The sequence below is a fragment of the Mauremys mutica genome, chromosome 21 (genome assembly GCF_020497125.1).
Source record: "Mauremys mutica isolate MM-2020 ecotype Southern chromosome 21, ASM2049712v1, whole genome shotgun sequence".
Classification (NCBI taxonomy): domain Eukaryota; kingdom Metazoa; phylum Chordata; order Testudines; family Geoemydidae; genus Mauremys; species Mauremys mutica.
In genome coordinates, this window is record NC_059092.1 from 22,041,522 (window position 1) to 22,054,422 (window position 12,901).

Genomic DNA, 12,901 nt, shown 5'->3' on the forward strand with positions numbered 1-12,901 from the left:
GGGACTGAGGTGAGGCTGACTGGCCTGTAGTTCCCCGGATCCTCCTTCTTCCCTTTTTTAAAGATGGGCACTATATTAGCCTTTTTCCAGTCATCCGGGACCTCCCCGATCACCATAAGTTTTCAAAGATAATGGCCAATGGCTCTGCAATCACATCCGCCATCTCCTTTAGCACCCTCTGATGCAGCACATCCAGCCCCATGGACTTGTGCTTGTCCAGTTTTTCTAAATAGTCCTGAACCACTTCTTTCTCCACAGAGGGCTGGTCACCTCCTCCCCATGCTGTGCTGCCCAGTGCAGTAGTCTGGGAGCTGACCTTGTTCGTGAAGACAGAGGCAGACAGAGTACATTGGCTTTTTCCACATCCTGTCACTAGGTTGCCTCCCTCATTCAGTAAGGGGCCTGCACTTTCCTTGACTTTCTTCTTGTTGCTAACATATCTGAAGAAACCCTTCTTGTTACTCTTAACATCTCTTGCTAGCTGCAACTCCAAGTGTGATTTGGCCTTCCTGATTTCACTCCTGCATGCCTGAGCAATATTTTTATACTCCTCCCTGGTCACTTGTCCAATCTTCCACTTCTTGTAAGCTTCTTTTTTGCGTTTAAGGTCAGCAAGGATTTCACTGTTAAGCCAAGCTGGTCGCTTGCCATATTTACTGTTCTTTCTACATATTGGGATGGTTTGTTCCTGCAACTTCAATAAGGATTCTTTAAAATTCAGCCAGCTCTCCTGGACTCCTTTCCCCCTCATGTTATTCTCCTAGGGCATCCTGCCCATCAGTTCCCTGAGGGAGTCAAAGTCTGCTTTTCTGAAGTCCAGGGTCTGTATTCTGCTGCTCTCCTTTCTTCCTTGTGTCAGGTTCCTGAACTCGACCATCTCATAGAATCTCAGGGTTGGAAGGGACCTCAGGAGGTCATCTAGTCCAACCCCCATGGTCACTGCCTCCCAGGTTCCCATCCACTTTCGCTTCCCCTACTAATTGTTCCTGGTTTGTGAGCAGTAGGTCAAGAAGAGCTCTGCCCCTAGTTGGTTCCTCCAGCACTTGGACCAGGAAATTGTCCCCTACACTTTCAAAAAACTTCCTGGATTGTCTGTGCACCGCTGTATTGCTCTCCCAGCAGATATCAGGGTGATTGAAGTCTCCCATGAGAACCAGGGCCTGCGATCTAGTAACTTCTGCTAGTTGCTGGAAGAAAGCCTCGTCCACCTCATCCTCCTGGTCTGGTGGTCTGTTGCAGACTCCCACCACGACATCAGCCTTGTTGCTCACACTTCTGAACCTAATCCAGAGACTCTCAGGTTTTTCTGCAGTTTCATACCGGAGCTCTGAGCAGTCATACTGCTCTCTGACATACAATGCAACTCCCCCACCTTTCCCGCCCTGCCTGTCCTTCCTGAACAGTTTATATCCATCCATGACAGTGCTCCAGTCATGTGAGTTATCCCACCAAGTCTCTGTTATTCCAATCACATCATAGTTCCTTGACTGTGCCAGGACTTCCAGTTCTCCCTGCTTGTTTCCCAGGCTTCTTGCATTTGTGTATAGGCACTTAAGCTAACTCGCTGATTGTCCCACTTTCTTGGTCTGAGACAGGAGCCCTCCCCTCGTGCACTCTCCTGCTTGTGCTTCCTCCCGGTATCACATTTCCCCACTTACCTCAGGGCTTTGGTCTCCTTCCCCCGGTGAACCTAGTTTAAAGCCCTCCAGCTTTGGTCATGTACAGGTGATGGAGAGCCTGCCGCAGCACTGGCTCCCCGGAGCAGGCGGGCAGAGCTACGGGGGCTGGGCAGTGAGAGAGAAGAGAGGCCTCCCTCGTTGGCCAGGAACAGTGATCCCAGCTCCTGGCTTTTCCATTGCACCCCTCAGTCCCCTGCCTTCTCCAGAAACCAGGCCCAGCAGAACACTTCATGCGTCCCTTGTCTCTTTCACCCTGAATTCCTGTATAGACCCTCCAGAGAGGAATCGCCTCATGTGCTGCCTAACAGCAGCTACTTCTGTGGTGAAGCGCTGCAGCCGTACCCAGCAGCACTGCCCAGCAGGTCCAGACTGGCAAATACTGGGTCTAGCTGGGGGCACCAGCGGATGTCAGGGAGGCAAGTACTAATCCTGGGTTATTGGGCCAGCTGTTGCCAGGCGGGAAGTGCCGTAGGATCTGTTCTGAGGACAGGTACTCGGAGCCTGTTTTGTGTCCTACCCTAAAGCCTGCATTTCCCTACCTGTCGTCGCATTAGCGCAGCGTCAACCCAGAAGAGAGCGATAGCTACTGAAGGTGCACGGGGAGACTTTGGCAAACCAGTAAAGTGCTTGAAACCACAATGGCTTATTGTTAAAGGTGGCCTAGTCAGCAAGCTGTAAATTGGCCATTCAGCAATCTCAGCTTAACCAAGGCAGGAGGGGAGGGAGTTTTGGGTGCCACGTCTTGACCCGCGTCCTTCCTGATAAGAATTGTGTTGAAGTTGCTGATACATTTTAGAAGAGCAGGATGTGCCCCAGGAATGTCTATTGGGGTCTCAAGGCTGAAAACGCTGGAAAAACCCACACCGGGTTAATCAATAATCAGAAGGAGCCTCTTGCTTGCCCATTGGAACGGCTTGCTTAACAAGTTTTCTTTAAGGGACATGTCATTCTATTACTAATGTATAAATAAGGGGGAAAAGCTTGAGGTAATGGGACTAGTTTGGGGACTCTTTGGGATTGGTCTCTCCCTCTGGAGGCATCTTCTGTTCCCCACCGGCAGACGGGCTGCCACTGTGCCACTCGAGAGCCACACTCAGCTTCGGTAATTATCGAGGGTTGGGGCGTGTTACTAACCTGTTGTGGACGTGTGCAAGTGCTTGAGACTAGTAAAGTTTAGGTTTAAGTGAAAGCACTCTTGCGTTGTCCTGTTTGTGCCAGCCATGTATCGGTCGGACGGCCGTGTCTCCCCTGATTTATTTCCTGACGCTTCCTCCCACACAGTAAAAGTTACCAAGAGCTTTGGGTTGCAAGAACCCCGGGTAACAAGGGCAGCACCTCGGGTTTGTTCCAGAGCACTGATGAAGGCTGTGACCTTATCTAGCTTATGGAGCTAGTGCACAGGCTAAGACAGCATGGCTACAAGCCATCTACGTTGCTTTTCCTTCTGCCTGAAATCGCCTTCTCTGGTCACTGCCTGGACATAGCCTCCTGCCTCTGTTTGCAATTCCCTCTTGGCTCCCTTGTTTTTTAGAGGCTGTTCCGGGGCTGGCAAATCTCTTGCCAGGATAAAGGAGGCTCTTCTTTGCAGTGTACCAGGGCAGAGGTGCCCAGGAATGGCTCTGAGCCTGTCACAGTATCTCTGGCTAGTCCCAGGCAGTGATGGGGAGGCAGAGAGCTTTTGTCTCTTCCTGTAACATGAGTCCTGCAGAATTGCACTGAGCCTGTTGCTAAGTAGTAGTACTGCTTCAAGGGCAATGTTCTAGTAATTGCACTTTTCACTCCAGCTCTCAGAGCACTGTACAGAGGAGGTGAGGATCATTATGGATGGAGAAACTGAGGCACACCGCAGCAAAGTGACTTGCCCAAGGTCACCCAGAAGGCCAGTGGCAGAGCTGGGAGTAGAACTCAGCTCTCATGGGTGTCCGATCAGTGCCCTGGCCATTAGGCCTAACTGCTTCTAAATAGTTCTGTTGTATTGTATCTGTATTGTTTAAATAATTAACTTCCATCATCTCCCCCTTTCTCTGTTAGTTTAGTTCTCTCCTTCTGCTGCACATCTTGGTTGGAAGGCTTCCTCCCTTCCCTTCACTGCACCCTCCCCCTCTGGTCTCTCTTTACGTGAGGATAATGCTTCCCTCTTCTCCTGTTGTTTTCACAAACCGTGGCTGTGCACATACAGGTGCTACAGTCCTTGGCAGGGATCAAATCGGTGACCTCAGCTAACAAGCAACTCTGGCAGCTGCAAGTAGCACGCTGTCAGTCACAGAGAGCAGCCCAAGCGGGAGACGTGCTCTAACAGTTAAGCCAGGGTGTTGCATTATTGCCCAGGCAGATGATGCTGCGGCGTGCAGAGCCCACCGGAGACCGAGGTTCCTGCACGTAGGGCTATGGTATGAAACGTTGTGGTTTCCTTTCAGCTTTGCTCCCGAGACGCCTGAATCCACAGGGTTGAGCTTCTGGAAACCCTGTTCCCGGCTCTGGAGTTCGTCTCCCTGCCCGCACTGCCACACCTCGGTTTCACAGCGTGAGCTGCGGGGATTAAAGCAGGCTGGTGCTTGCAAGGCAGGCGTAGGGATTCCTGCAGCCCCAAACCCTCACTGTGTGTGCTTCAGCCCAAGTCCCATCCTCAGCTGTCCCGGCACACGTTCCGCTCAGCGGCGGCTCCGGTCACAGCCGGACACGGGATCTTCCCAACCCACCCTGGCTGCCCGCTGGGGCCGTGAGGATCCCCTTTTCTGTGGGAGTTTTGCTAATGGCCCAGCTGCCCTTTGGCTGCTGTCCTGGAGCCCCAAAGTGTCCTCTGACCCGGCCATGGGAAGTCTGAGAGGTTGAGGCCAGGTCTGTGTACACCCAGGTGATATTGCCCCACGTCTCGGAGCAGGGAGGCGAAATCCATCGATGCTTGTGCAGCACGTGGAGCTCCCCAGAGGAAGGGCATTGGGAAAGGGCGAAGTGTTGTGAGATCTTTGCTACAACCTTTGTTTCCCCCTGCAGCTCCAGGGAGATGCGCAAAAGCTGGGAAATCAGAGGCCAGTACGTTCGGTAGAGCGGGCCTGATTCTAGGGATCGCTGCCTGGCTCTGCAGGCCTGGCTCTGCAGGCCTGCCAGCATTAGGAGGGTGTTGGGCTCCGCGGGCGCAGTGTCCCATGCTGCGCTGGCTGGCGGCGCCTTGCCATGGTCTGCCATGGCCAGACACTTCAGTTCTGGGGCCGTCTGAGCATCGGGGGTGGATAACCCGGAAAGTATTTAGCAGGCTCCTTTTCCAGGGCATAGGGTTGTTTTTACTAACTGTGCGTGTTCTGATGGGAGCATGTGTGCTGGGTGGGGGGGGTGTTTGTGTTTGTGGGGGTGGGGAAGTGTGTGTGTTAAGGGGTGTGTCTGTGGGGGGGGATATAGGGGGTATTGGGGTGGCTGCTCCTGGCGCCTGCACTTGTCTCTGTTCTGAACATGGCCCCTGCTGTGCCAGTTCCCCCGGCTCTGGCCAGACCCCCCGTTCGATGCTACAGAGTGGGCATGAGTGAATGGCAGAGAGCACAGAGCTGGATTCCCTCCTGCACTGAACGGGGACCACACGCATCCCAGCACTGACTGCCAGGCTGGGGGCCTCCCAGGGTGGAGCAGCCCTCTCCTGGCTCTGATTGTGCTGTGAGGAGACGGGCTAATGCCTCGCTATCAGCGCTAGCCCTTTGGCACTGAGCACATCCATTGGCTCCTCCGAAATCAAAAGCTATAGTGGCTGAAATGGGTCAGATCCAGCCCGGGGGGTTCCCTTCCATCCTCACTGTCCCCAGGAGTGGTCTCTCCTGTGCATGGCGCTGCCTGCCAGGGAGCAGCGGGAGGTGCCCTGGCACCTGGGCTTGGCATGCCATGTCCTGCACTGATGCCTGGTGAGGGGGTCGGCTATGTGGCAGCCAGAGAGGGGCGCTTGGCATGGCTGCTTCGCCCTGAGTGCAGGATGGGTGGCTGCTCCCCCATCACGCTCTGGCTGAGATTTTCATCGCTGCCGTGGGGATCTGGACACACCATTCCCAGGGCCCACGGGCTGCTCTGAACGTCACAGCCTGTCCAGCACTGGTGAGCCGAGTGTGCACAGGGTGGGGGGGTGACAGACAGACTGGATTGTGGGTGCCAGCATCACACCCCCAGCAATGGAGGCTTTTCCTTGCTCCCCCATGCGTTCTCTTTGGCTCCTGTATTGACAGATCCCCCCCCCATCTATAAACCTCTGCCCAGACACCGAGTCACTCAGATGGGGTGGGTGTCCATCACGACAGGTTGGTCACCTGTGAGCCTGGAAGTCTGAGCTTGTGGGGAGTGAGGGGATGGGCTAGGAGAGAAGCCAGCTGTGAGCACAGTAAGGCAGTGTGAACGCTGGGCTGGCTGCCCAGGGCTCGTGGGTTCTAGCCTTGGCTCTGATGTGGCCTTGGGCAAACTGCTTCCTCTCTGTAGGATGGGGCTCGTGATCCCTACTCAGCCCCAGGGGCGGTGGGGCAGAAGGCTGGCAAGCCTGTGCTGAGATCTGGCTGGGCAAAAGTTCCTCTGAGTTATTAGAATGCTCTGGATCCAGATCAGCACCTGAACAGTCTCCGTATTCCTTACTGCCTTGCAAGGTGCTCTGGGCAATGGCACACGAGGTCGCCTCTCTCCTGAGTGGCTCTGGGTCCTCTGTTTAGGTGCTGCATTGTAGCTCAGAGAACCTGCCCCGCCCGGATCAATGAGACTGGATGGCTCTGGCCTTGCCTGACTGCTCTGTGTCTGTCTCCTGCCTTGTGTTTCAGAGAGAGCTGAAGGAGCAGCTCCAGGCGCTGCAGGACAGCGAGCGCGGCCACGCTGAGGCCCTGCACCTGCTCAGACGCCAGCTAGCCGAGACCAAGGTAACTGTGACTCCAGTGCAGAGCCCGCACCGGATGGAGGGTGGCTCCTGACTGCCCAGCTCTGGCCTGTGGAGATGAAGGTCCCAGTGAGCTTGGGTGTCTCAGACTGGGAGGAGCTGCTGTCCGTGGATGGGGCGACAGACCTTTCACAGCCTCATTCTCCTACAGCCCCCACCATCTCCAGTCCCCGTCGGCCTCCAGACAAAAGCCCAGCTCCCGCCAGACCTGGAGGCTCTGGGGTGTACTCCCGGGAACTGCAGACTAGAGGATCTAGGGCCAGATCATCAAAGGTATTCAGATGCCAAACTCCTACTGAAGTCAATTGGAGGTTGGTGCCTAAATACCTTTACCTGGTCCCTAGAGACAGAGCAGACCTGTTAGGTCCCATCTGCTGGCCAACACAGGGCTGTGCCTATTGGACCATTTTCTCATGCTACGCCCGCCTTGTTCCCAGTGTCCTAGGGGTAGGACCTTCCCTTGGGCCAGTGACGCCACAGCCCAACTGGCCATGACAAATCTAGAAAGCCACCTACTGTGGTTGGGCGTCACTGCCCCAGGCTGCCGGGCCCTGATGTGTGCTGGGCCCGGGGGGCGGCTCAGGAGTGCAGCCAGAGGCCTTGCATCATGTGCGGAGGCAGCAGATGTTTACTCTTCACTGGCCTGCGGCCCTTGGACTCCCGGTGACGTCTGTGCCTCGCAGTCCAGAGGAAAGTGCCCCCCCTTTGAGCGCCTCTTGTGTATGACAGGAGAGCCTAGAGGCCCTGCTGAGATCAAGGCCCCCTGGGGCTAGGGGCGGCCCCAAAAACCTCAGGCCAGCGCCACAAAGCCAGTTCAGGCCCTACTGTTACCTGCAATCGGTGGCAGTGAGGAGCCTAAATGCCACTGTGGCTCTGACTTGCAGTGTAAGCAGGTGAGGCAGGCGGGAGAAGGGCAGTGCTATGACCTCATGTACAGATGGGTAGTCAAGGTCCTGAGAGATTAATGGCAGAGGATCCTGTGCCCCCACCCAGCAGCTCCTCTTGTTCTCTGCAGCGGGGAGGAGGCTGCATTTGTCTCAACATCAGCTGCTGGAGGCTTTGTACTTGTGACTTGCCCAAGGTCATGCCAGGAGCCTGTGGCACAGCCAGGAATTCGGCCCACACCTCCTGAGTCCCAGTCCAGCACTGAGCCTCAGGATCACCCTTCCACGGGGTGGGAGAGACCAGCCTTGGAACTCCTCCCCGGCAGCTGCTGGGCTTCCCTTGCTTCCTTGCGGGGGCTGTGTATGTGAGAGACGCCTGCCATTTCCCCCCAGTGCTTTTATGAAGTCGTATTTCAGATTACAGCCAGGTCCGTTTCCCTCCGCTGCAATGGCTTATCCATCACTCTGCTTTTTTTTAATGATCTGCTTTTATTTGGCTCTTTATTCTTCCTGCTTGCTTTAGTGGTTATTGGAAAGGTGACTTTTATTCCTGGAGAGGCTGCCATTTCTTTCAGTGGCAGCTTAATTTTCTCTCTCAGGCAGCTGGTGATAGAGGCAAAGTGGATGGTTTTTAAGGGGGCAGGAGGAGGGGCCCTTTTATTTCAGCGGAGAGCTTTTTATTTAAGGTAGATGCACCCCAGGGGCATTTTTGTGGAACAGGAGCTGGTGGGTTTAAAGCAAGTGTTTCCGTTCAGGGGAGTGGCTGCTTTGAAGTGGTTTGCCCTTCTCTGAAAAGGGCTCTCTAGCCTTGCCTGCAAGTTTGAGTCTGATCTCAGTGTGAGTCAGCCCTTCCCAGACCCACTGCAGGGTGAGGTCCCTCCAGCACTGCGCCTGCCTGACCAGTTTGGCTGGAACACTGCTGGAGGGCATGGTGCATTAGCCCAGGCACTGCACCTATTTTCCAGTGCGTCCCACCCCACTGTTGCTGACCCCACTAACTAGCAGAGGAAAAATCTGTCTGGGGATTGGTCCTGTGTTGAGCAGGGGTTTGGACTAGACACCTCCTGAGGTCCCTTCCAACCCTGATATTCTATGATTCTATGCTCAATTATTATTAAAAGAGGGACTGGTATTGCCACAAAGAATCATGAGATTGGCTTAAAAATCATGAGATGAAACAAAAATAATGTTGGGTTCACTTTATTTATGTGGTGGTTTCTGAGCTTCTAGGAAGCATTTAGGTCACGTTTTCATGCTTTTTTCCCACGACCACTGGGGCCAGAAACTTACTTTATTTTTAATGGAGACAGGTTTCAGAGTGGTAGCCAGGTTAGTCTGTATCAGCAAAAGCAACGAGGAGTCCTTGTGGCACCTTAGAGACTAACACATTTATTTGGGCACAAGCTTTCGTGGGCTAGAACCCACTTCATCAGATGCATGGAGTGGAAAATACAGGAGCAGGTATAAATACATGAAAGGATGGGGGTTGCTTTACCAAGTGTGAGGTCAGTCTAATGAGATAAATCAATTAACAGCAGGATACCAAGGGAGGCAAAATAACTTCTGAAGTGGTAAGATAGTGGCCCATTACAGGCAGTTGGCAAGAAGGTGTGAGTAACAGTAGGGAGAATTAATTCCAGTTCTGCAGCTTCACGTTGGAGTCTGTTTTTGAAGGGTTTTTTTGGTTGAAGAATTGCCACTTTTAGGTCTCTTATTGCAAACTGGATACCATCAGATTAAGCCTGAATAAAGACTGGGAGTGGTTGGATCATTACAAAACCTAAACTTAATTCCCCAATACTAATTTCTCCCTACTGTTCCTCACACCTTCTTTTCAACTGTCTGTAATGGGCCACTCCCGTACCACTTCAAAAGTTGTTTTGCCTCCCTTGGTATCCTGCTGTTAATTGATTTATCTCGTTAGACTGACCTCACACTTGGTAAAGCAACCCCCATCCTTTCATGTATTTATACCTGCTCCTGTATTTTTCACCTCATGCGTCCGATGAAGTGGGTTCTAGCCCACGAAAGCTTGTGCCCAAATAAATGTGTTAGTCTCTAAGGTGCCACAAGGACTCCTGGTTTTTTTTTAATTTTTAATGAAAGCCAAGATTCTTGTATAATAACGTGACTCCAGAAGCTGGGGCTTTAAGCAAAATACTAAATATTGTGAGAGGCACAAGGTGAGTGAGATGCTGTCTTTTGTTGGACCAGCTTCTACTGGTGAGAGAGACCAGCTTTCGTCCAATAAAAGATATTACCTCAACCTCCTTGTCTCTAATATCTTGGGACTGACAAGGCTACAAGACAGCATTCCCGGCCAATGGGAGCCGTGAGGGGCGGTGCTCTCTGCCGCCCACCCCTCCAGGGGCTGCAGGGATGTGGTGTCAGCTGCTTCCGGAAGCAGGAAGCAGCTGCCTCAGCCCCCCTGCACCCCGGGGCTGGCATCCCGTGGGCCAGATCCAGCCCACGGGCCGTAGTTTGCCCACCCCTGGGCTAGTGGAATATGAGACTGAGATGAGGCTGAGGGTATGTTTATACTGCAGTCAGAGGGGTGACTGCAGCATATGTAGACAAACCCCAGCTAGCTTTGAGCCCGGTAGCTCCAGTAATAATAGCAGTGAAGCTGCATCAGCAGGGACTAGCCACTCAGAGACACCCCCAGGGTCCTGGGCAGCCTTGTTCAGTCCATGCTGCCGCTGCGTCACTGCTGTTGCTAGTCACGCTAGCTAGGTCACAGTTAGCTGGGGTCATGCTGCAGTCACACCTCTGCCTGCAGTGTAGACATACCCGTGGAAGCACAGGTCAGAACTCACAGCCCAGGGCAGGGAGGCTAAGGTCACTTTGTCACCTTTATGCCATCCCAGTTCTTGGCTGATCCATGATCCTGGCCCAGGCTGCCTGTGAGCAGAATCTCCACTGTGCTGCAGCCTTGCCATGCCGTGCTCCTGCCCCCAGCACACCCCTGCAGCAGGGCTTCCGTGGGGGTCCTCAGAGGGCTGCCTTGGTGCTATCTTCTGCGGTGCCTGCTGTAGGGGCATCTTCCCCCAGCTGGGTCTGGGGCTTTTAGAGTGGGGGTGATAATCTCACACTACGTCATTAGTGGTGAAACCACTTCTCAGGCTGGATCAGTTTGGGTTTGGCCTCTTTCGAATGCCATGTTTAACTGGCTGCTTTTTCTTGCAGTTTGTGAATGAATTTAGTGTTCATGAAAGTGAGAGATTGGCAGCTGAACCCAGGCATCCTGTGCCCCTGCCCACACCCAGCTCTGCCAGGGCACCTTGATCCTGACCTGCACATCCTACTGCTATTTCAGTACTGGGCCTCTCACACACAGCTCTGCCGGTACAATTTCCTCCTAACCCACACCCCACTCTGCCCTGCAGTTCCAGTCCTGGGGCTCCACTGCTTTTCCACAACTCCTCAGTTCTTACCTACAACCCCCTGCTATTCCAGCCCTGGGGTCTCTGCTCACACAGCTCTGCTGATGCCCCTCGCTTCTGCTCCCCTTGTTCTAGTTCTGGACCTCTCCTCTCCAGAGACTGGCACGAATTGTGGGGGGCTTTGGGGATGTGGATTCCCTAGAGCCTAAGGTGAATCCCCAAAACTCTCCTCACACATGAACTTAAAAGGACTGAACCCACCTCTCCATGGTTGCAGTCCTGGTGCATTGGGATAAAGTGCTACCTAAACTCTCGGAATTATGTTCCACCAGCCAGGCTCCTTGTAACTTGCCTGGAGCAAGGTGCCATGTTAACTTCCCAGGACATTTGTTTTTTAAAACAAATAAAATGGTAATGACTGTTAATTACCTTTAAATGATGGGAGGCCCCGGGAACTGGAATTGTTGCTGAGGCAAGACAGCTTAATGTGCCATGACGTTTTCTTTATACAAAGGCCTGCACCAAAGAGGAAATTAAAAGGGAATGTGTGATTTAAATCAGATCATTCACAATATTAGGCCATCAAATATTCCATTTCAGATATTCAGATTCCTTTACTTAAAATTAGCCTGTCATGATAAAAAAAAAATCATATTTAAAAACATGATTTTTGCAGGGCTGCCCTGAAATGCCTCAGATTGTGGAAGTGGAAAGGACCGTAAACCTTGGATTTACCGTTTCACTGCTTGTACAATCTATCCTTCACATTTTGTACTGCAAGGAGACCTTTCAATTTCACTTTGTTTCTAGTCAGTTTCATTTCCTGTTTCTGATCTTGTTTCCTTCCCTACATTCCAGGACAGTTTGGTATTGCCAGATCCCTGCGTCCTAAAATCATGAGCCAGGCCCTAAAAATGCATGATAGACTTACAATTCATGAAATTAAATAAACTATTAATGAATATTTATTATAAAATTGTAAACAATAAATAACACTGAGGTACTTTTTCTTTCGCTTTCTGAACCTTTAGGGGTCCCCCTTTTTAAGCTTTTCTAATAAACCAGAAGGACTAGTAACTTAGGGCTTGATCCACAAAGGTACTTAGCCACCTAAGTCCAGTTTCTAGGTGCCCCTCTGGGATCACAGAACTCCCACTGGCTACCACCTAACTCTGTAGGTGCCTAAACTCACCTACATTTCTGCAGCAAAAGTTCCTTAGGTGCTCGTGTTTCTGCCTCTGACCAGGGACACTGCTGCCGGCATCTGGGGGCTGATCTTCCATCCAAGCCCCAGAGAGCTTCATGAACTGGAGGAAGATAGTATCAGAGGGGTAGCCGTGTTAGTCTGGATCTGTAAAAAGCGACAGAGTCCTGTGGCACCTTATAGACTAACAGACGTATTGGAGCATGAGCTTTCGTGGGTGAATACCCACTTCATCAGACGCATGGGGGAAGATAGCCATTCGGCCACTTAACTCATCTGAGGGGCATGCTCTGGTGGGCATGCTTTGGTAGGCATGTTCAGAGGCCACCTAACTCCTGAAAGGTGGTGGAAGATGTCCCTTTAACCCAGTGGCTAGGGCAGTCACCTGGGATGTGGGAGACCCCCAGTTCAAGTCTCCCCTATGTCTAAGGAGGAGAATGGATTTGAACAGAGATCTGATCCCTTTCAAGTGCATGTGCAGACTATAAAGTGAGAGATAGGTATAGTTAGGAGGAGACAGGTAATAGTTATGAGGGATTCGATCATTAGAAACATAGAGAGCTGGGTTTGCGATGACCGGGAGACCCGCATGGTGATTTGCCTGCCTGGTGTGAAGGTTGCGGATGTCTCAAGACATCTAGATAGGCTTGTGTGTAATGCTGGGGAGGAGCTGGTGGGCATGGTACGTGTAGGTACCAATGACATAGGGAAGGATAGGAGAGAGGTCCTGGAGGCCAAATTTAGGCTGCTAGGTAAGAGATTGAAGTCCAGGACCTCCATGGTAGCATTCTCTGAGATGCTCCCAGTTCCATGCGCAGGGCCAGTTAGGCAGAACTGCATGGTCCCAATGCGTGGATGAG

At 52.5% G+C, this 12,901-nt stretch overlaps 1 protein-coding gene across 1 annotated transcript in view; it reads left to right on the plus strand.

Moving 5' to 3' along the window:
- TRIM62 (tripartite motif containing 62) overlaps positions 1 to 12,901 on the plus strand; it is a 38,718-nt gene that overhangs the window by 9,852 nt on the left and 15,965 nt on the right. The window contains exon 2 of the mRNA XM_044996685.1: positions 6,458 to 6,553. Within this exon, the coding sequence (XP_044852620.1) occupies positions 6,458 to 6,553 (96 nt within the window). The remainder of the gene's footprint in view (positions 1 to 6,457; positions 6,554 to 12,901) is intronic.